At 37.8% G+C, this 22,579-nt stretch overlaps 1 protein-coding gene across 2 annotated transcripts in view; it reads right to left on the bottom strand.

Annotated features, from left to right (window-relative positions):
* The window catches only part of PRKCE (protein kinase C, epsilon), a 295,554-nt gene that overhangs the window by 22,909 nt on the left and 250,066 nt on the right, over window positions 1-22,579 (bottom strand). For both annotated transcript variants that reach the window (XM_014950985.1, XM_014950984.1), the window contains exons 12-13: window positions 7,026-7,164; window positions 4,662-4,850 (exon numbers count right to left, since the gene is read on the bottom strand). In XM_014950985.1, the coding sequence (XP_014806471.1) occupies window positions 4,662-4,850; window positions 7,026-7,164 (328 nt within the window). The remainder of the gene's footprint in view (window positions 1-4,661; window positions 4,851-7,025; window positions 7,165-22,579) is intronic.

Genomic DNA, 22,579 nt, shown 5'->3' with positions numbered 1-22,579 from the left:
CTGAGACCACCTAATTTGATCTGGCTACAGGAACAGATTCTCTTTTGGCATTTCTAGTTTCAGCTTTTGCCAAAAATACTAAAAGGAAGAAAGAAAATATTAAACCCTCCAGAGACACTTCCAAATAGACACTCAGGATAGCTCTTACTTCATCTTATTTGCTCTATCTTAACTCTTAATTTGGGGGATAGAGGGTACATATTATGCTTACTGCTGCTTATTTTCTTTGGGTACATAGGTTGTGTAATCATACACTCCATTCGAGCAGACATAGGAAAAGACCTTACTCATTTCTAGGATTTTATTCTAATACAAGTAAGAACAGCACCTGAAGCTGTGTGAGTTATAAGCGTACATAACTTGTACATTGCCTTTCATCTTTAGTACACCCTTAGTGGCAGCAACTGGAACAGACTGATCTCCTCTAATGTGATAATTTCTAAACTTCTCACTTTTAAACTCTTACTATTCCTTTCAGCAAAAAGCTGTACAACTGGTGTAAGACATTGATATCAAATGATGGCAGCTGATAATATTTTTCCTGATTTTGCTCTGTTATTTCTTCCTTCTTTTATTAGCAATTACTCTCCTAATGCATGTGGACACAGAATCCTTGCAATTCAAGTAGCAAGGAATGTTGTTCTTATACACGCACACACACACTCTTACAGAATTATCCCAAGCTTTGCTGTAACTTCATGTTCAGCCATTATAACATTTTTTAAATTTAAAAAGAAGTGTACAAATGAAACAAAATGTGACAATTGTTCAGTGCCTTTTTAAACTAGGTACCACATTATACTATACATCTGTAGAAAAAAAAACTTACCAAAAAACATCATTATAATGCATACCCTTGTTTTAGTACTCCAGTTATTAGATAAGTAAATACTGAAGACCTTAAGCTAAATCAACCAGCCCCAGGAGAAGAGCATTGCTATCATTTCAAAGATACAATATAGATCAGCGAGGCGATTCTGGTTGTTTCTGACATAGAAGTGCCGCTCCTTCTCTCTGGTCTTGTGTTCAACTGTTCCGCGAGCTCTTTTGCAAGTGGACAAGTCATATCTAAACTACAGGCCATATTTTATAGGCAGGAGAAACAAAGGTTTTGAAAGGATTACTGTGCTTTGGTGAGGTCTCTTGGAAAACCACAAAACGCATTCCTGCATCCCTCTGCTTTATTTCACCTCCAGGACTGGAGCAAACAGGCCAGGAACCAGCAGCCACACATTTTGCAGAAACAGAACACGGGAACTACAGGATACCATTTTTGTACTGTATAATCCAGGTATCAAAGAAGTAAAATCTGATCCTAGTATCTGCAATTCTCTATCTTTGTTTTATGCCAGAGGCAGGGAAAACATCAGAACATGTCATTTTAAAGAAGCTTAAGACATGAGAATATGCCTAGGTCATAGTTTATTACTGTACTTCACAAACCTCAGAAAACTTGGAAATGGATGATAAGAGAGAACAAATTTTAAGAATAAATACTTAAACAAGCAAAAATATCATATGCAAAGATGATGAAATAATCTCAAATTTCTGAAGTGGACATTTAATTCTGTAAATTTCATCCCCTGCAATAAATATTGATTTTTTCACCTTCTGTTTCTGAAACACAAGCTGACATTTATTCCCTGTTTATCAACAATGATACAACTGTGAGGGCAGAGACAGCTGTTAACTGTACTGTGTTGATGAGATGGCTGCCAATGGAGCTGACAGTCATAGCCATAAGCGTTGCCTTTTTATTTTCCCGTATTAAGGCAGGAATCTCCTTTTATGAAAAGAGTAGGCTTTTAGGATCAGAATTCCTACTGACTTAAATGACAACAAGGCAAAAACATGCTGAGACAGCCATGTAACTTGGGGTCCAAATCAAGGATCAGCAAGCTCCCAAAATTTTGCTTCTTGAAAAAAATAGCACAGCTTAAAACCAGTTCTGCCTCTGTACCCAGAGGTTTCTGTCATCTGGGTACACAGGGAACATGCATTGTAGACACAACCCCTCTCCATTGCTTGCACAGAAGCACAGAGCTAATTTCAATGAAGAATTGTTTTCCTTACCAGACAGGAAAGAATTTTAAATAGCAATTCCTGTCAATTCACAGAAACAGGACTAATAAGAACTGTGGGATTTCATGGGATAAGCAACGTGCTGCCTTGTAATACTGAGCCGTAAAATTATCCTCCTTAGTGTTTTGTTGGTAATAAAAGGAAAACTGTTTCTTCAGAAAATAAGAAAACATTGTTAGTTAATATAAGAGAACGTCTTCTTATTAAACCTCCCTTACATGGAAAGGAGGAGCGTAAAAATACACAGTTTCTAAAGAATAAAAACCATGTCTCAATGCACAATGTGAGGAAACGAAGTGTTCCAAAGTTAATCCCTTGCTACCATTCAGCAGTAAAACACATAGACGCCTCTTTCTTTCCTCTGTTTTTCCTGTTCTGCATTTAACAGAATGTGAACAAGGATCAGATGAAGAACACAAGTTTCAAACATGTTTCACGCCATAGCTGCATAGGCAGCAGGTTGCTAAATGTAAGGAAATGTTTTCTTTTTATGGTGTAAACTGGCACAGCTATATTAAATTATATCAGTTTATGCCAGTGAAGACATCTAGCCCAATGAGGAATAATCTATTATTATGGTGCAAATCTCTTTAATGGATGCAACTCTCTTTTTAAGGCCTATAATGACATTAAGGATTAATGTCATTATATTATACCATGCCCTACTATCCAAATGTAGACCCAGGAAAACAGCCTTATGAATTTTTATAGCAAAGTCAGCTTTAAAAGAAATTAGAGGGTTTAACACCCTTGCACCTACATTCACAAAAATACATAGCTTACAACTGCAGCCCAATTCTATGTCTGCATTTGTGAGTGGTTAATGAATGGCATGTATAACATTAACAGATATCTCACTACTTGCACCACCAATGAGATAACACCATAAGGCTCTGACTGTCAAAGCTGTTTCTCTCTTTCCTCTGTAAAACAAATACCTTCTCCTAATAGTTACAATGGCTCTTGTACAACACACTTGACCAAGGGTTATCAGTTAACTTTTCCCCTCCAACAAATGTTTCCATGATTCAGAATAATAGAAAGGTCAGCTAATGTAGGTTCATGGAAGGAACAGATCTTGCATACGGTGAAACTAAAACACTACAGAAAATATCCTGGATTTTGGTGAAATTCAGATGCAGATACAAACACTGAAAATAACCCTTTCTTTTCTCTACAATATGCCAAAATAACCCCCGAGCCCTGGATATCAGCCTGAATTCTGCAGCTCAAGTCCATAAGTTTTAACTGCTGAACTGAAAATAACTGAAGGGTCTGGAAACAAAAACGGATGCATGAAAGTCAGCTAATAAAAAGTCATCAGAGAGCTATTTGGGGGAAGAAGGGAGAATATCCATAAAGGTCAGCTTTAATAAATTCCCCATCTTCTCACTACAGTGAATGGCAAAAAAGAGACTTCAGCAAACAATTTGGAGAGGTTAACTTTGACTTCTGCTTTGGATCATCTGCTAGAGCATCTCTCTCTCTCAGCTAGAATGAGATGATATGAAGATATTTTTTATTAAAAGATCAAGATGACCATTTCTGCAGAATGTGTTACCTGTCCACTGGTGTTAAAAACACAATTTCTTCAGTTTTTATATATATTTTCAAAATGTAACCTTGTATGAAGATCTCTGCAGGACTTTACACTATCTGCTGCCCTCTTAATTGAAAGTCTCCCTTATTCCAGATGCTGAAACAAAACAGAAGTGGAAATGTAGAATTTTTCCACTTTCAAAGGTAGAAAACTAGAATAAAAACAAGTTTGTTTTTTTTTTTTTTAGCTAGAAATCCTCCTTAGGTTTTCAAACTATGGGGATTGGCATACTGCTTCTGTATTGTTTGGCTTTTTATTCTAGTATGATATGAGCACAGAAGAAAGCATTTATGTCACTGCCAGGTTAATGAAGTAAACCTGAGTTCAGAAAGGCAGTCTAAAAACTAAACAGTTGCCCACTGGCACGTTTTGACTGAGTAAAAAAATTGTGGCATTTGGTGACACACTTTTCTGTCAAGTTACTAGTCATACTGAAAAACACCAATCAGGGCAGAAACAATTACACTAGAGCAAGACTGATTATCAAAGTGTTACAAGAACTATAACATAGAATGTTATAACAGCTGTAAATAAGGGGCTTTAAACCCATCTTGATTATAGGAGAAGAAAGGCAGAGGGACAGGAAATTTTATAAGTGGCTTAAATAAAGACAATGTTTCTTTAATTACGTAGTGCTTCCCCCACTCTAGTGAACATGCGGCATATAAAGTGTCAAAGTGATAGCACAGTTCTAGTTGGTTGGGTTTTCCCTGAAACATGAATCTGCGGTACACAGATTTATACAGTGTACAACTGCGTGGAATACAAACATTCTGTTCCTTTCCCACAAGCAGTGTAATTTATCCCAGGCCCCATTATCCTAACAGTGGCACTCTGAACTGCGCTTGAACTCCCAGCGGTGACTGCTCTCAACAACTTTCAGCAAAGTCAATTTTAATCAAGGAAAAAAACAAACCCAAACCAATCCCCCCCCAAAAAACATGAAGAGGAGGAGGAAAGCAAGTAATGGAAGACTCACTGCTTTTAAAATGCTGACAGCTTCTTTACTGAGCCAGACTGGATACAAGACATCATCGTGAAGAATGGATTCAAAAAGATCATCTTCATTGTCAGCTTCAAAGGGGGGTTGCCCAGCCATCATTTCATACATGAGAACACCCAGAGCCCACCAGTCTACTGATGGGCCATATTCTAGCTCCTGGAGGATCTAGTATAAAAAAAGAGATTGAATTGAATAAACAAGTTAGACAACACTCTCGGCTGCACATTTGCTGTTTCAATGTGATACACCCCTCCTTTCTCCCAGTGCCGGAGCAGGACTAAATCCCACACTGATTTCAGTAACAGCAGTCATGGTTTCTTACCCATGCAATTTGTACTAACACAGCCAAACACAGCTAAGTGTCAATGCGGAGTTATTCTCAGAAGCAGGGACTGAGTTTATCAGTCCCCTGAGTAAAAGGATATGCTCGTGAGCAAGAGAGCTGTATATCCTTCCAAACCGTTTAAAGCAGGTCACGCTATAGGGGAAAAAAGATCACATATACAAAACAGATTGGTGGAAAATGTGAAACATTTCCTTGCCTCTATCTTGAACGAAACAAACTGAACCAGCTTGTAATGCTGCAAGCATCTGAGAGATTTATTCTAGTCCTTTAGGTAGGGCTGAAGGAAGCCAAAAGTATTTTTGTTCAAGTTCTCTTTACAGTATTAAAACACTGTACAGTACATGCCTTTAGGACTCACTTTAATAGCCTCTGCTTTCAGAAAAACTGGCTACAACTTTGCAGGTAGCACAAGTTCAACCTTGTAGAAAACACCTTTAGTGTGGAGTAGAAGGTTAGAATGACAGGGGGTTATTTTATTGTACTTGGTGTTACAGAACTAGTTGTACAAGAAACAGGTTTAATTCTTGGCTCCTCTCTACTGAAAAGAATCTTTTCGTTTGGCTGCAATATTTCAGCATGACAAGGGACTGGGGAAAATAGAGTGGAAGACTGTTTAAGGTGAAGCTGACTGCCTTAAAATGAGTTGGAATGGCAACAACTCCACCACCTCCTTAACATTAGTGTTACAGTCAGAAGCCTTGTGGTGAACCACATGAGCTTAGTGCTGTATTTGGGAATCGCAACCAATATAAAACCAAATTCAGTCTTAACATAAAACCAGAAATACAGAATACAGAATACAGAGGTTTGGATCCCAACTGGATTCTTAGCTGAATGGATATTATATTTTATAGACATTAATTACAGAGAACAATACTCTACAAAAGCGTAGTTTTAAGAGTTCGGGCACTCTTTGGAATTCAGATATTACTAAAGAAAAGGAAATTGAAACATACCACCGTGATGTAAGAGAAATAGAAGCAGGAGATAAACTTCTGCAATTAAGATCACATAATGGAAGCCTGAGTTACTGGCTTCAGTGATACCAAGATTTCATGTAAATGTTCCTGGGATTTTATTATTACTTTACAGCCATGAACACTAACAATATGATTTCTAATTTACTGTGTCTAACAAATTATAAACTAACATTTTTTCTTGCTGCAAAGTTATAGTTGATGAAAGACAAACCAGTGAAACTTTTCATTAAATGAACACTCTGAACCTTCAGAGGAAGGATGCTCTGTTATTAACTAAACAGAGCAGACAAAATCTTCCTAGCAGCTTATCTGTAAAATACTGGTTCATTATAGGCACTTGAAAATGCATCTCATAATATTAAAATTTAAAAAAAGCATGATTGTCACTCATTTCTTTTATTCAATGAATGCCTCGAAATTACTTTGGATGTTGCTAACTGATACGCAATATCCATAGGAAAAGTTCCAACTTTTCTATGTAAATCTATATTTTCTGTTCATCCATATGATGAGAAGCACTGCATAGTATCTTCCACTCACAGGTACTTTAAAGAAAGGAAAAAAATTATATTCCCACAAAGACCCTAGGCAAAATAACACCAAATGTACAGTCTCTTCTGTATGAACATCCCCTTCTAAGTCTCATGAAAAATTGAAAATTTTTTTATAACTACTAAAAACTAGTGCTGGCAGTAGTTAGTTACATCTAGCACCTTAAAGGCTAGAAAGTGTCTTCACAACAATGCTGAGCCAGAAATAAGCATCTCAAGAAGAATGCGGTTAAGCTCAGAGAACAAATAACAGAAAGTCCATGCTTTGCCACTCCTATCAACATGAAATACTGCTTGTGAGCAGTGGAGTAACTGATTTCTGAAAATTATCCAGGAAAAACTGGCACAGTCTACTCTGCATCTTCTACGTTTTTCATCTATATGTAAAAACTGTCTAAAATTACACATGTAACAATCTGATGAATGATAATATCTGTATTCTTAGTGCAATTAAAAAAAATACCTCTGGAGCTATATAGTCAGGCGTGCCACAAAAGGTTGTGGTGGTCACTCCATTCAGAATTCCTTCTTTGCACATTCCAAAGTCAGCCAGTTTACAGTGGCCTTCTGCATCCAGAAGAATATTGTCCAGTTTCAGGTCCCTGAAATAAAAAGGCCCCAAATTAAATCAGCTCTCAAATTTGAATCACGTACTCTTGAAGTTCATCATAAACTACAGAATATGGCAAATTGATATTTCACAAACACCACTGAGAAACTGTCCTTCACATGTGTGTGAAGAGTTGATAGCAGTCACTAAACCAACCTGGTTAAAGGCAATAAGAAAGGAGGCAACGGTGGGCATTTTGCAAGACCAGGCCTTTACTTTCTCTTTAGTTGCACGAAAGCACAGCTGTATTCAAGACAGAACCAGAAACATTTGGAAAAGATCTCAGCCTTGTTTGCTAGAAATCTAACATTCTGTTTATGTGAAATAGAGGTCAACAATGTCTAATGAAGCCACTCTCCATTTTTGTGTTAGCATAAAGTAAGGAGTACCAATTTATCCATACTCTATCATATGGGTTGAATTAATAGGTACTTTCAAACTTGGATTATTTTAAATTGGATTATTAATGTACTTTAACAATTGAAAGTTCAAATTGCAATAAGAGGGATAGAAAACAATGCTCCCGTCTTTGGGAACATTATTTTCTGCAGTTTAAACCTGCAGAAAAATAATCTCACAGGAATATTTTGCATTCAGTGCTAAACAACACATATTAGAAGCTATCTCTGATCACTTGTTGTACAAATGTCTTTGTGTTATTCTTTTGTTTTCCTTTTCTTTTGATACTTGTTCAAAACTTTTGAACATGTTGGCCCACCTGTATCTAACACATATTTCTCAAGCATGTACACAGAACAGCATAAAGATCAGATATTTCTAGGACATAGTGGACTTTCTACTCAAGATCTGCATAATCACTGTACATCTGTGCAGTAAATCAGACACTTCTTGGAAGCACTGGATGGCATACTATGCGTGTAGAGATCAGTTGTGCTGTATACATGTTACAAAGTGGTTTGTACATGTACAAGAAGTCTGACATGGCTAAACAAAGTCAGATTTACCTCACTATTGTAAATCCACTGTCTCCCACATAAACTAGCTTTATCAGCTATGGTTTATGTAGCTAAAGTATTTACTGGCTGTAGAAATGTTCATTGCACCCAATACGCCTTACAGCAGACTTTGCTATCTCCAGATCAGTTACGCTGCTCTTGTAGGTCTTCAACTGGTCACTCACATAAGGCCCCTCGAAGCAGATGACATATTTTATCGTTCCTTAAGGTCATCCTTTTCATGAATTCCTGAACAACCCAAGATCCAGCTGACTACAGCACAACCCCCTACATTCAACAATTTAACCCCTCAAATAACTACCTCTTCCTATCCCTGGAAAGTGATTTGCAAGAATTGTCCAACATCATGCAAAGCGGACAGGTATCAAAAGCTCTGTTCCCCTCAAAGTCAAATAAAATAAAGCTCCCTACTCCAAAAATCATGTGCCTTCCCAAAACTGCTCTTTCAGTGAATTACAGGTGTTACAATCAAAAGACCTCCACTAAGACAAGACTGTAACATCATCAAGTAGAATGTGATCAAGTACAAGAATAGGATAAGGCTCTTGCAGATGGGAGAAAGAAATAAAGCTGTAGCTTTGAACCCTCCAAATGCAGTGTTATCTTGGATGTTTCTCAGCTAAAGTCGAATTAACGTTGTATTTCAAAAACTCAAGATGTTCAGATAAAGAAATCAAAGTATGATTATATTTGATGTAATATAGGAACCACTTCCAGCCACCATCACAACAGACTGTTAGGAAGAAGGCAATAATAAAAACAATTATGGTAGGAGCTGAGGAAATTCTAGAGGCTGCTCAGAAAACTGGATCCACCTTAATTTGGAGTGGTAAGTGATCACCAGAAGACTCTTATATATTATCTTATCTCTGATCCTAGAAGCAGGACTTCCCAGTGCAGGCAGGTGACACGCTGGAGCTGTTAGGACCTAAAGTTGTTTAAGTTTCATTTAATGCCACCCATATGCTACCCATGGAATTGAATGGAGATGTAGTCAGTAAACCAAGAAACTCGTAAGCTAAGAGAAATCTCAACAGTAATAAAACACTAAGACACACACATAATGGAGAAGGACAGGATACTCACCATTATCTTTATTTTCTTGAAGATTTTTATAAGACACAGAAATTAGCAATAAAAAATTAACTTGACGGTGGAAAAAGAATGAAGAAACTGAGCAAAAGAAAAACATGAAGAGTCTAAATATCAAATTCTGACTACCTGTAAAGACCTAGAGCGAAATTTTAAGCCTACCTGTAAAAGCAGAAGTCAATACAACTTTCTTAACATTTACTAAACTATAATCCTACTTGACAGAAGAAAAACATCTGGGACCCCTTCATCAAACCAAAACAAAGGAGTAAAGCCTATAAGCCTCTTCAAAACCCTATTGGAGGCAATGAGGACATCAGCTTAATTACTCATGCAATAATGGAATTTAATACCAGTAGTTTTTTATTATCACAAATACAAAGGCACCAAAGTTTCAAAATAAATTTGGAAGAGGCTAAAACAACAGCAGTGTGACTCCTGTTAAGGTACAGATGGGAGGTTAAAAGGTAAACTGGGAGTCTGCCAAAATGCCAAATTCGTAGCTAACCCACGAGATTATCATAGTCCACAAAAGTGCTTGCACTGCAAACCATTCAAAACCATTCTGTCAATTTACAGATGCCAGATTAAAAAAAAAAAAAACCACACACAAAAAAAAACCCAAACAAAAAACCCCATTAAAACTCGCCAATTATGCAACTTTGAAAAAAGAAATCTTAATTAACTAAATAAATACCAGATAATAAGTAAGGTGGTATTTAACACATCACAGGAAAAAAACTAAAACAAAACAGACAGAGATGAGGAAACAAATGAAAAAGTAACAGAAAAAGAGCTGCCAAGGAACTTTGTCTTTCCGGAGCAGTAGTCTCATTGAAAAAAATGTTTAAGTTATATTTAAGACTTATCTCTCCCCAGAACTTTTCTAAGAAACAGCCAGCTCTCCTACATCTCAAAAATTAAAGTAAACAGCTATAAATGTCTGGAATGTAAATTAGTTGCCTGTACAGAACGATCCATTCCGATCCACTCTGTCTTTTATTTGGTTCCTGGTATTAGGACTGGCTGTCTACCTCTAAATCAGAGCATAGCAAATAATACAGTGTTAGATAGCTCAATGACAAATGTCTATTAAATTCTTCTTGTTCTCATTTTGCATTCTCTTTGTAGGAACTAAGTAAATAATCTGTGTCTTACAAAATGAGCTCCTACAACCTGAGTAATTACACGCAACTGCAAACAACCTAACCAGTTAAGCCAGGAAAATGCCCAGATTGCTTGAATGCAATAATGCTACATGAAGCTATTTCTCTCCTTTGTTTGTTTGCCAAGATACTTTGTACAGTAAGTTCAAGTTGACTTGAGCAGTCAATTGCATAAAACGTTTTGAGTTTTTTTATTATATTTTCTTTCTCAGAAAGCATTAAACAGAAATTTAAGCCTTGGTTTCTATTTCTGGATACCAGCCAGCATCGCAATCACCTCAGAAGCTGGAATGATTGGCAGGATCTCAAGAAAGAATCAGGATTATAACAATGGGTTTGTGCAAGTCGGAACAGAAGAGCGGGCTGACTGCAGGTAACCTGCGAGAAAACTTCTACAAGGTTCATTCCTTCCTCCCCGTGCCAGTGCCGTGAGACACTGACTGCCCTGGCTTCCCACAAATGCTCAGTGGATGAGGCCTTCACAGGACTGGGTTCTTAAAGTCTGACTCCCAGCCGTAAACAGCGAGATAACTGCCTTGTGTGCATGGCCCTATGTGTCGCACGTGTCATTTAGATAACAGATAATTTTCTTGTTGAAAGTAAGGCAATTAAACAGTCAAGATGGGTTTTGCCAGCAAAATCAGAAAGTCTGCCAAACATTACTAACAGTAGCCTTTGAACATGGTAAACATTAGTGACTAAATAAATCCATATTTGAAGAACAAGATCAAGTAGCTGAGAAACATGATCACAAGCTGGCTTGAGCAATCATTTTACAATTAAATATCGCCACCGCATCGGCTTCTACTCTAACTGTTGAATGAGCAAGAAAACTAGAGCGCATATACATTTCAATGTGTAGGTCAAAATGAAAGATAATAATTATTATCTACAAATAACGACATTGGAAGCAAGAATATTTCTCTATAGGGTGAAAGTTCAGTGAAGGACTGTACCTTACTAAACATCTGTAGAACATCAAACATGAAAGATCTGAAAACAACACAAGTCTAAAGTACATAGCTACTGAACAACCATTTTTTGGGTGCTTTTCAACTGCAGTAAACCCTTTCAATAACGTATTTGAAATCATTGCCGTTGCCACTGCATCTCTACAGGGGAATATCACATCCTCTCTGCGGGCTTTAAATAGACAAGCTGTTCACAGAAGAAACCACAGAAGGTAAAAGGGAAAATTCCCCCAACAGCATGGAAAACCATTGGAACCATTCTCGAGTTACTACAGTTATTGAAATTCATAACTGAAGGCAATATGCTCATTATATCAATTAGCAATTTCAACAAGTAAGATGAAATTTTTTTTTCTATTTAATTAAGGTAAGACTTCTACATTCCTAGAAATACTTTTCAGCTTACCTGCAACAACAAGTCTGTCCTGTAGCCAGCACAAATTTACTCCTTCTATAATTTTAGTTAATGTTGCATTTTCAACATAAATTTCAGGCACAATCAGTAATATAATAGAATTTGGATCATCTGTACCATATCATCTGAAATGGTATTTTCTGGAAGACTGATAAATTCACCAAAATCTTTGTCTCAAGTTCTTCAAACACATTGGTGTCATGAAAATAGTGATAACTGTTGATATGTGTGACAAATGTACTAGGTTACGATCTAATCCAGATGGAGTTATAAATGGAACTGGTCAGAAAACAAAAAGAAACGTCAACAATTTTAGTGTTTTCATGTTAGCTTCTTTAGCGATTAGCTCTCATCAATTTAATCTCAGTTTCCATACATAAACTATGGAACAGATATATCACTGTAAGTTACAAGTGGGTTCTTTTATTGCTTTAGGTATTTTAGTCACAACACATCAGCACGGCTTTCCTCGCTCCCAACAGATCAGAGATAAATGGGAAAATCCAAACCGTAACTTCTAAGAAAATTCAAACTAATAATATAATTTTTCCCATTTGAAAAACAGTATGGGAAAGTAGGTGCCCAGAGTTTCTGATGTTATTGAGCATAAACATGCAATAATAGCAGTGTCATTGGATGTCATCTTAGAATCATAGAGTAGTTTGGGTTGAAAGGGATCATTAAAGGTCATCTAGTCCAACCTTCCTGCAGTGAACAGGGACATCTTCAACTAGATCACGTTGCTCAGGGCCCTGTCCAGCCTGACCTTGAATGTTTCCAGGGATCAGACATCTACCACCTCTCTGGGCAACCTGTGTTAGTGTTTTACCACCTACATTGTAAAAAATTTCTTTCTTACATCTACTCCATATCTACCCTCTTTTAGTTTAAAACCATTACCCCTTGTACTATCTCAATAGGTCCTGCTAAAAATTTGTCCCTGTCCTTCTTATAAGCCTACTTTAAGTACTGAAAGGCTGCAAGAAGATGTCCCCGAAGCCTTCTGTTCTCCAGACTGAACAACTCCAACTCTCTCAGGCTGTCGTCATAGGAGAGTTGCTCCACCCCACTGATCATTTTTGTGGCCCCCCTCTAGTCCTGCTGCAACAGGACCATCTCATCCCTGTGCTGAGGGCTCCAGAGCTGGATGCAGTACTTCAGGTGGGGTCTCACCAAAGCGGAGTAGAAGGGCAGAATCACCTCCCTATCAAATATAGCAGAGCTGTACTCAACAATATATACATAAAAACCAGCTGTTCAGATTTGAAAACTGCTCCTTTTCAGCACTGCCAAGTTTGGAATAAAGTGAATCCGCCTTATACTGATGTATATCAGTATGTATAATGGCTAGCGGCAGATGGAAGAAGAGCACAGGCTTGGTTTCCACTGAAGTCAGAGATACTATAGCTACTTTTCATTGAAGAAAACAGTGATAGTTCAGACAGCCGGGTAAACATTAATGGGAAACATTGACTTTTAATGTGACCATAGCCGCACTCTGTCAGGCATGTTTACTTTTACAGACACACACGTTTACTTTCCTTATATAACACAACATCCATCACCCTGCCATTTGCACAAATATCTTGTGGACTAAGGGGGTGGCAGAGATGGGAGGAGGGATGTAGCAAAAGGCAGTTTTCTATCTACCCACCGAGGACATCAGAGGGAGACAAACACACAATTGCTATCTGTGGCACTGTAAGGCCCTGGTCACTACAAGGCAAAAGTTTGGCTCGCATGATGTGTAACATTGCTTACTCCAGCAATGTTACCGTTGAGAAAACTTTCAGGTCAGCAAGGTCCTGAGATGAAAAAGAAGGCCGTGTGTTCATCATGCAGCTCTATTTACTGAAGTCTTAATGACTTATTGAACAAAGGTTTAATATTCATTTCCAGTAGCTTAAGGAAACTAATGACTTTTCTGGTAGCATAAAAACATTTTCTATAAAATAATTTCTATATATGGCTTTTTAATGGCTTTGACCATAACTTTATTACAATTGTCGGTAGCAACTTAGGACATTACAGTGCCTAAGCTGCTTATCTTATTATACTGAGTTTCCTTAAAATAACGTGCAGATAAATAAATATATGGTACTTAACAGCTTTCCTTTGTGTGGCTTTTCCTTTCTTATTATTTACACATTTTTATTTGTTAACCTAAGTGAAATATGTACAAGTTTAAATATGTATTATGTAAAACATTGTCAAAAATTGGCTAAGCACAGTTGTAGGGTACATCCCATTCCTGCCACAGGCTCATGGAAAAATTGTTGCACTCCGAGGTAGGGGTCATGGGAGGATGAGGTTTATAAAGCAGTGTGATGTGAATGTAAAAGGCAACCCTCTCCTGGGCTGAAGCCCCGATTGAGACAAGTTTTGTGTTGGATCCTAGTGGCAACAATCAAGTGAGAACTGCCACGAGTGGAGCTGACTCCATGTATAGAACAATCTGCCTCAAAAACTTGCAGCTAGACCACATAGCAAATGATTTTCTCATTTTGTAAGGCTTCTTGAGATTTTACAAACCATTTGTGTTTCAAGCTGAGTGAAAACACAGACTGCTCAAAGTTTTTTGTGAAAGTAGTGTGTGAAGAGCCGATGGGCTGATGCTCAGGGCAGTGTCTGGCTCTGAACTGAAGCTGAGCTGCCTGCTCGACCTGGTCCCCCACCATCCCTGTGACAGTCCTGACATTAAGGCTAATAGCAGTTCTCTCAGGGTTTTTCTTCCTTCCTTCCTTCATTTCTTCCTCCCTGTCTCCACTCTCATTAAACCCATCATTTTTAAACCTTTTTTCTTGAAGATTTTAGCTGAAACATTCCTAACTGCCTCTATGCATTCAGGCTGGGAATGACAGGGTGAATTCTGTACTATCACTAATGATATTTACTGTTCCAGCCTCTGTTACAAAGCCCATGTGTTAAGTCATTGCTAAATATGTAATGTGAGAAACTCCGTCCTCACTGACACCTCAGTGATCCCATTGAAGACAATACAGTTCCTCAGGCTTAGCCAAGGGCTGACTCAAGCTGCGGTATTCTACCCTGTGAGGTTCAATGCTTTATGCTATTATTTTTATATCTCAAATAACACAAAAAGAAGATTGCATATTATAACAATAGGTTAGGTGGAGCGCAAACTAAAAGTGCCTACTATGTATGTCTATAATCCTTTTAAACAAAACAATACAAAATCGTTATTTGATAAAACCACTTGATGAAAGACAGTCAAAGGATGGCGTGAAGCTAGAAAAGCTTGTCAGATCAAGTTTCGAAAACTCAATTCTGAAAAAATGTTACCAGAACCTTGGAAAGTGAATTTATCAGCAGTCACACTAATTAAGTGTGGATCTGTTCAAAAGGGTTTTTTTGAAAACCAAAAGCAATGGGTTTTTTTCTCAGTGATCTTAGTAGGTAGGATGACAAAGTCACTATCATTTGAACAACAATGGAATGCAAATTATGCAAACACGAAGAAAAGAGTACTTGGGTTTCAGGCATATATTTTCTGTGGCTAACTGAAAAGACTGAAATTCTTTCTTCTCTTTCCTATTTTTGAGTGAAGCTTTCTTACACAGAACACGAAAACATACAGCCAACAAATACATGTCTATCCAGGTGACATCTTGCATTTCTGTAGCAGTTCTCATTCAGCTTTTCCAGCAATGAAGCCTTGTAACTCACAACAAGGATGTATTACTGCCTTATACAGATAATAGGAAAGACAGAATAAAAGGATATAAAATAATCAACCACAACTCCATCCATTTTAAAAATTTATCTTAAATATTAAAGTAAGTAGAGCTATGCAACATTTTGCTCTGGTTTCATGGTAATTTTCTTTCCTTTATTTTCCAGGATTCTGGAAATTTACCTAGATTTATCCCACCAGACATTACGGTGCAATTGAGGTACCACAGTGCACCCCAGACTCCCTCCATGGCCACGTCCACAGGTATCTCTGAATGAATGATTCACAGAAGATGTGGGCTGCACAGGTCCCTAAAGAGACCTACTCATCTCCGCTGACTCTAAATGCACTCCAGGACAAGCAGGATCCTGACTTGGAAGCTTCAGTTGCATTCCTAAAGTTAGGTGAGATGAATCTGATCCTTTGTGTACAGTCAGGATAAGCTGCCTCCTGGCTTCCAGAAAGAGATTTCATTCAAATTAGTTGTAAACTTTCCATTTTTGTTGGAGAAAACCAAGCAAAGGCAGATTTTTAAAAAAACCTGCATTCATCTTGTTAGACAGGGTGGAATTGCCACACATACACGCACCAATTTGCTAGGCTTTGAAGTTATGCCCTGTAATAACTCTTAATTTTTCTCACTTATGTCAAATGGCACTCTCCTGACTGCAAAAAATCCCAACATGCATATCCATCAAAAGCCCAGACGTTTAATTGCTCTACTTGGACACACCAAATAAAGGGCTCCAAAGCATTATTATTCTATATTGTTTCAGGCATATAGAAAGAGCATTCTAAAAATGAAAACAACAGAAGAAAAGCTGCTACTGTAATCAGCTATGATTGAAGGCATTTCCTGTATTTTGCTATCAAACCAGTTGTTTTTTCCATTACATACTAAGTGAACTTTAGTAAGGTCAAGACACCAGAGAAAAACAGGATCAGAATATCTTTAATCAACTGAAGTTGACTACTCTAGTCTCTCTTTCAGATGTTCAGCCCTGGAACTCATCCCACTTTTCCCATTTTCTTCCTTAAATCGTATATGCATAAACCAGTTCATGTTGAATTTATGATTTAGATAGTTGTTTTCAATGGCATTTAACTTGTTAGCCTTACACTTCCCCTAGCCTAAAGGTCAATGAACCTCACACTGCGTAACAATACCAATATTATTTTAGTATGATATAACTCCAACAGGGGAAATGGGTTTTCATTCACAATTACAATACTGGGCCAGAAACTTCCCTCAGTTGGAAGCCTATCGTTTCCACCATGCTGCCTATTAAGGTCAAGCTTCAGTTTTGAAATTATTGTTAAACAAATGTCAAAGCCACAACAGCATAGGTTAATTTGATCCAATCCTGTACACTGTCATCCTGCTGCCACACTAAATGCAGACTGTTTTAAGGTACACAGCGATCCTGTCCTGTGCTCTGACCCTATTCTTTTTCTAGAAAAAAAAACTTTTTTTCTTCCATGAATACCAAATGACATTTTTTTGCTTGTAAGACAAAAATCAATACCTTCCTTGGAAATGACCAGTTCCAAGAGTATTGTTGATTTGGCAAAGAAGGGAAAAGCATGCCATGTTTTCCCAGGAGCTACTAAGAAAATCCTGTGCTTTGGTCCAGTTCTGTTACATAAAGGAGAAGACCAGCCTGTCCTGTGATAAGACGGAAAGCTCACTCCTCATGCAACTTCATTATCTACTTACTGAACACAAAGGCACGAAGTAGAGGCTACTGAGTGCTAGCAGAAGGTCTTGAAAGTTCACCTTAAGTCCTGTTCTCCCTTGCCACACCCTGCCACACACCTCCCCACCTTTCTGAGCTTCAAAACTTTAGCAAAGGTTCATTTTTAATTCAGCTGAGCTTGTTTATCAAAAGAAAACTAACAGCACTCACAAAAATCCCTGTTTTTCATTCAAGGGACCAGCCCTTCAACATATTTAAAAACAAAAACACAGTGAAAATGAAGAGCTCTTAAAATATTACAATCTGCTTGTAAAAAGTAGCACAAATCCTTAACATCCTCAATAATGCTTATTTTGTGCTTCTGTCAGGACAGACAGAACCACCATTAGATTCAGGGAAGAAAACGAAAACGTGGCAATGCTGAGAACCTACTTTATAACTTGCCTTGGTTGTCTTTTTCTTTCATTTCTTTGAGTAAACTCTATACTCTCTGTAGACTTTTAAAGATGTTGTTTAAATAACCCAATATTTTAGTCTGGCAACCACAACATGGAGCATACAATAAAATGGCCAAACGCAGCTGATTGAGAGCATATCCTGAGCAAGGCATTAATGTGCCACATGAGCCAACATTCCAGTGCCTTTTCTATACTTTGTGGCTTTATGATGCCCAGTAAGTGTAAAGGAGAAGGGTTGCTGAAGGTTTTTACATACAGTGTTTCTTTTTATAAAAGAAACAAATTTATCAGAATTCGCTTCCCTATGTTCCCAAGGGTGTTAGCAGGGAACAAACACAGCTCCTAGCAGTAAGCAGACTCCTGGTAAAGCTCCATATCATGTTTCCATGGAGAAAAATGCTTTCTTAGCCAGAAATCCCTCTGCAGTGAACTTTTGTACAGACACTGATTTTTTCCAACCTCACTTTGGTCTCAGTTTGACCTATTGGGTCTTTTTATGGAAAGCCTTTCCACAGAGTGTTGCATGTAATATTACGCAGAATGGACTAAATAAATTATATAGCATGAATGAAATGATGTAACTCAGCAAGAATGTTGCTTCCAACAAAAATATTTACTTATATGGAATCACTAGAAGAAAGATTTTAATAATTTCTTCTTCTATTCTGATTTCAGTTAGCATAGTTCACATGCCCAAACATCTTTTTATAAAATCACGTGGTCTGAACTTGGGAAGGGTATGTAGGCTCTCAATTTAAAACTTTTTCTAACCCTGCTGTATTCATCAAGGATCAAAACAGCAGCAGTCAACAGCAGTTTAACAGATTTCTGCAAAAATTCTTGTAAAAAACAGTCAGTTAAATCTGTTTTTTAAGCTTCTAAAAACATTCTGTTATACAGATAAATTTGTTTCAAAATTCTGTAGAGTTAACAACTTTGTATTATGTTTGATGGAAAATTACCGCAGTGGAGAGATTCTGGCAAAATTAAGAAACTTTATTATTTGTCTGGTAAAGTATGAAGAAGATGCCTGAAAAATGGGAGTTGCTTGCTCTTCTATGTTGATCTGTTCATAAACTCCTAATTCTGCTTCCAATCAGAGGTCATAGAAGCTTGTGCTTTGCACTGATGGTTCCAATTCCAAACCTTGCTTCAATATGTAACTAAAAAGGGTTATATATGTTAATAGAGAGAGCGCTATATTTTACAAGACACTCTTTTAAAATTACAATTGTGTGGCAAAATCAAATTACTTTCACCCCCCAACCTCAGCCAGAAAGCTGCACGAACATTCCAAGAGAAACTTTTCTGGTGCAGTAAATTTCTTTTAATGTAGCTCCTGCAGCCTTCCCCATCTCTTCCAGAAAACACATGCTCGGGAGTGCTACTTTGACTATACTGCCAATGTATAATATCCTCACTTAAAATCTATTTATACAAAGCACTGCACTATTTTTAATTAATATGAATGCTCCGGAAAGATGACTCATGGATTACTCACATGAAATAAAACATGGCATGATTTAGGAAATTTACAGCACCAACATCAAGGTTGGCAAAGAGTGCTACACCAATTTACCTTCAGCTGTAAAGACAGAGAGGCTACAGAGACGAACCTAATAGTCCAGCTCAAATGAAAAAAAGAGAGGCAGTTTTGAATAGAAGATGTGGGAGACTAAAACATGATTTTAATCTCTAACGTTTGGTCCTTAGCGGGTAGTCACTGCATGTAAATACTGACTTCAGTAGGATTATAATGTAAACTATTGACCAGAGCAGACTGTTCTTGAGCAATTTTGTCAACATGAAAAAATATTTTGAGCCTGAGGAATTATTTTTGTAACTTCTATGTGCCAGCCACTAGGTCTCTCTTCAGAGGCTTGCTAATCAGACTCTATGCTCTGACAAGACCAGAAATTATCTTATAAAACTCCCGGATAGTTACGTGGGCAAAGACTAGCAAGAAATCTAATTACACAGCTTACAGAGAACTATTTTACATAAAGTTTCAATAAATTATAATGTTCAATAAAGTCTCTTTTCACCCTTCTGACAGTCTTAAACTGAGCACACTAAGTACAATTTAATTCCATTGTAAAATTGCTTTGCTATTCCTGTCTCAAAAACAGCTTTTACTGTAAATGAGAATCATGTTTTTTTAAAGAACCAGTCTCTTACACGCCAGATAGCAGCTTCTATACACCCATGTGATGTCATGATCACATCTATAACATACTTTTATTATGCAATATCACATTCTGAAAATAAAAATGCATGAAAAAATGAGTCTGAGAAAGCACTTTTAAAACAAAATGGGAGAGAAGTTGCAGAAGCCGTGCTATATCCACAAGACATGTCTATGATGTATCAAATCAATGCTGCCCAAGCCTGAAGCAAATGTGGATATTAGTTTAGAGTCTCTGTAGCCAATTTGCAGCACTACATTAAGACTTGATAGTATAGCAAATGAAATATTAAGGCGCATTATAGTACAATTTTCAACAGAGACTCAGACTTCAAATAATGACATGAAGTACTCCATCAGCAATGATACAGTTCAACCCTTTAATGTCCACTCTGCCCCAGGCATCACCACTTCCACTTTCCTTCGTATCCCCACGCTACCATCACTGTAACTAGGCAAAAATGACTGTATTTGATTGCTTTTAAAATGGATGCCATTAAACAAAGTGTGTAAAAAGTAAACCCCATTTTCTATGGTAGGATTCTGGGATTTTAGCCTAAATCTCTCGGACTGGGTTTATACAGACAATTATCTTGGCCTAACTAAGAGCACTCATAGATGAGCCAGGGGAGAAAGGGCTACAGAAGTAATGACTTATACCAGATTTGCCACTGAATTATCTCTCGCTTTATAAGCTATTGCTCACTAACATCAGCTAATGTTTTGTTGTTATTACTACAGAGAGAATTTCCAGGATGCTGTTTCAAAATTTCTTCTGACTCTTCTACTTATGGACAGAACAACTTCTACCCAATCTGCAGATGTTCTAAAAATTGTAGCCAAATACTTTTTCTCCAGTGTTATCCACAGAAAACCAGAACTTTCGTCCTAATGTGGGTGCAAGTGTACCACTCACTATGATCTCATGGAGGCTGACAAAAGATCCCCTCATTTTTCTTTTGTGAGTTTTCAAAAGGTGAAAAAGAGAACCTGCCTAAAACCCAGTGCTGCCTAAAGGGCTTTTCTAACCTCCACCCCAGGCATTTCTCCCTCAGTGTCCGTGGAAACCAGCTCAGAGAGTTTTGACAGAGACAGCTTCAACCAGTTTGCAAAGTACTGCCTTCAGCCTTGTGCCAAGGGGTGCTGAGCTGCTGTCTACCTCCCCTGTGCATAATCTGAAGAACCTTTTATGCCAGCAGGTATTTAAAGACTTTCATATAAATGAGAATCAGGGCCTCTTTATAATAGTTATGGCCCCTTTGGACCTATTACAGATTATCAACAGATGAACTGGCACACATTTGGTATGCCTTTTTATGCCCTCAGTATACAGTACCATAAACGCTTGCTGTCCTCTTACTGGTGGTTAAGTTTAGGCAAATATGTACTCAGGCAGTTTCTTAAGTGCATATTATTTTTGTTCTACAAGTACTCCTTTAGAGCTCCTTCAGATTTATTGATGTTTGGAAGCTTTTAAATATCCATTACCCACTTAATTGACCATAGCAACCCCATCTGACTCATTATTTGTGTTTGCTAGAATATATTTAGGCATTTTTTTAAATGGGTGTTAATAGACCACGGGATCTCCCTTGGAAACCCTATAATAAATCAAGTAAATACCTGGTGAAGTGCTATAATGTTTATTTGTAACTACTTAATTTTATCCTTAATATTCCATGTTTTGCACACATGAAGTTCCTCAGTTAAGGTTATTCATGACCAAGCTTTCTTTGCTTCTGTATTTGTTTTCATACCTAGGTGCACCCATACCAGCTCCTGTCTTGGCGCTCTACTGTTGAAGCCACCCTTCCCCTTCAAGGGACAATCACATGCCCTAGGACTGGAATACCTTGTGAAGAATATTTTTACAACTGCCACTGTCAAATCTACATTAAAAAATGCACACAACTGCATGTACTATTTGCATTTGACATGTTTTGAAGAATGGCATTTTCTGTGACTTCCACATATTTGCAGAAGGAAATTAAAATCTGAAGGAAAAAATATATAAGTATTGGGATTATTTCCGGCTTCTCCCCTTTATTTTTTCTCTCTCTCTGCTACTTCACAAGATCGACCAACAGCAAACAAATTCTACCAATAGTAACAAATTCTAGAAGCAGGAGACAAGAAATGAAGACCCATCTGGTGTGTACATTGTGAGAAGTGCTGCTTGGGCTTCTCTTCATAAACTGGATATTGCCATAAGATTTTTTTCTTAATCCAAGACGCTATACCCCCAACATAAGTGGTCTTGGGGAGTCAAAATTCAATTTGGTGGTTGAAGGAGAGTTAGTTTTCCTGGTGCCATCCATCCTTGGATGTATCACCATGATGGTGATCATGTGTATCACCATGAAGAAACCGCACAAACTCCCATCTCAGTAAAATCTGACCTCGGCCTCACTGCCATTCCTGCTTAGCCCTGCTCCATATCTGCCACTTCTATATGTGCTCAAAGCTGCTGAGATGACGACAATGTATTTCTGCCCCCGTCTGCTGCCCTGGGAAGCTGCTTGTTTGGACTCTGAAACGTTGGCAGCTGAGGAGAGGGGCAGGTATTACTTCTGACACAAGAAGGTGTGGTAAGAGACTCGTTACCACTTTGCCCTTGTTACCCCTCACCTTTCTGCTCATTTTCAGCGCAGTCATGTGCTGATCCATTTTGTTCCACTTTCTGATTCCTCCGGCTAGAATGCACCTAGTCTGTCCAAGGTCCTTCTGATGTAATCCTACCACTGTTTATTGT

This window comes from Calidris pugnax, unplaced genomic scaffold (assembly GCF_001431845.1).
Source record: "Calidris pugnax isolate Ruff unplaced genomic scaffold, ASM143184v1 scaffold24, whole genome shotgun sequence".
In the NCBI taxonomy this organism is placed as follows: Eukaryota; Metazoa; Chordata; class Aves; order Charadriiformes; family Scolopacidae; genus Calidris; species Calidris pugnax.
Note: the sequence above shows the minus strand (reverse complement) of the source record. Positions and strands in the feature narration are given on the sequence as shown.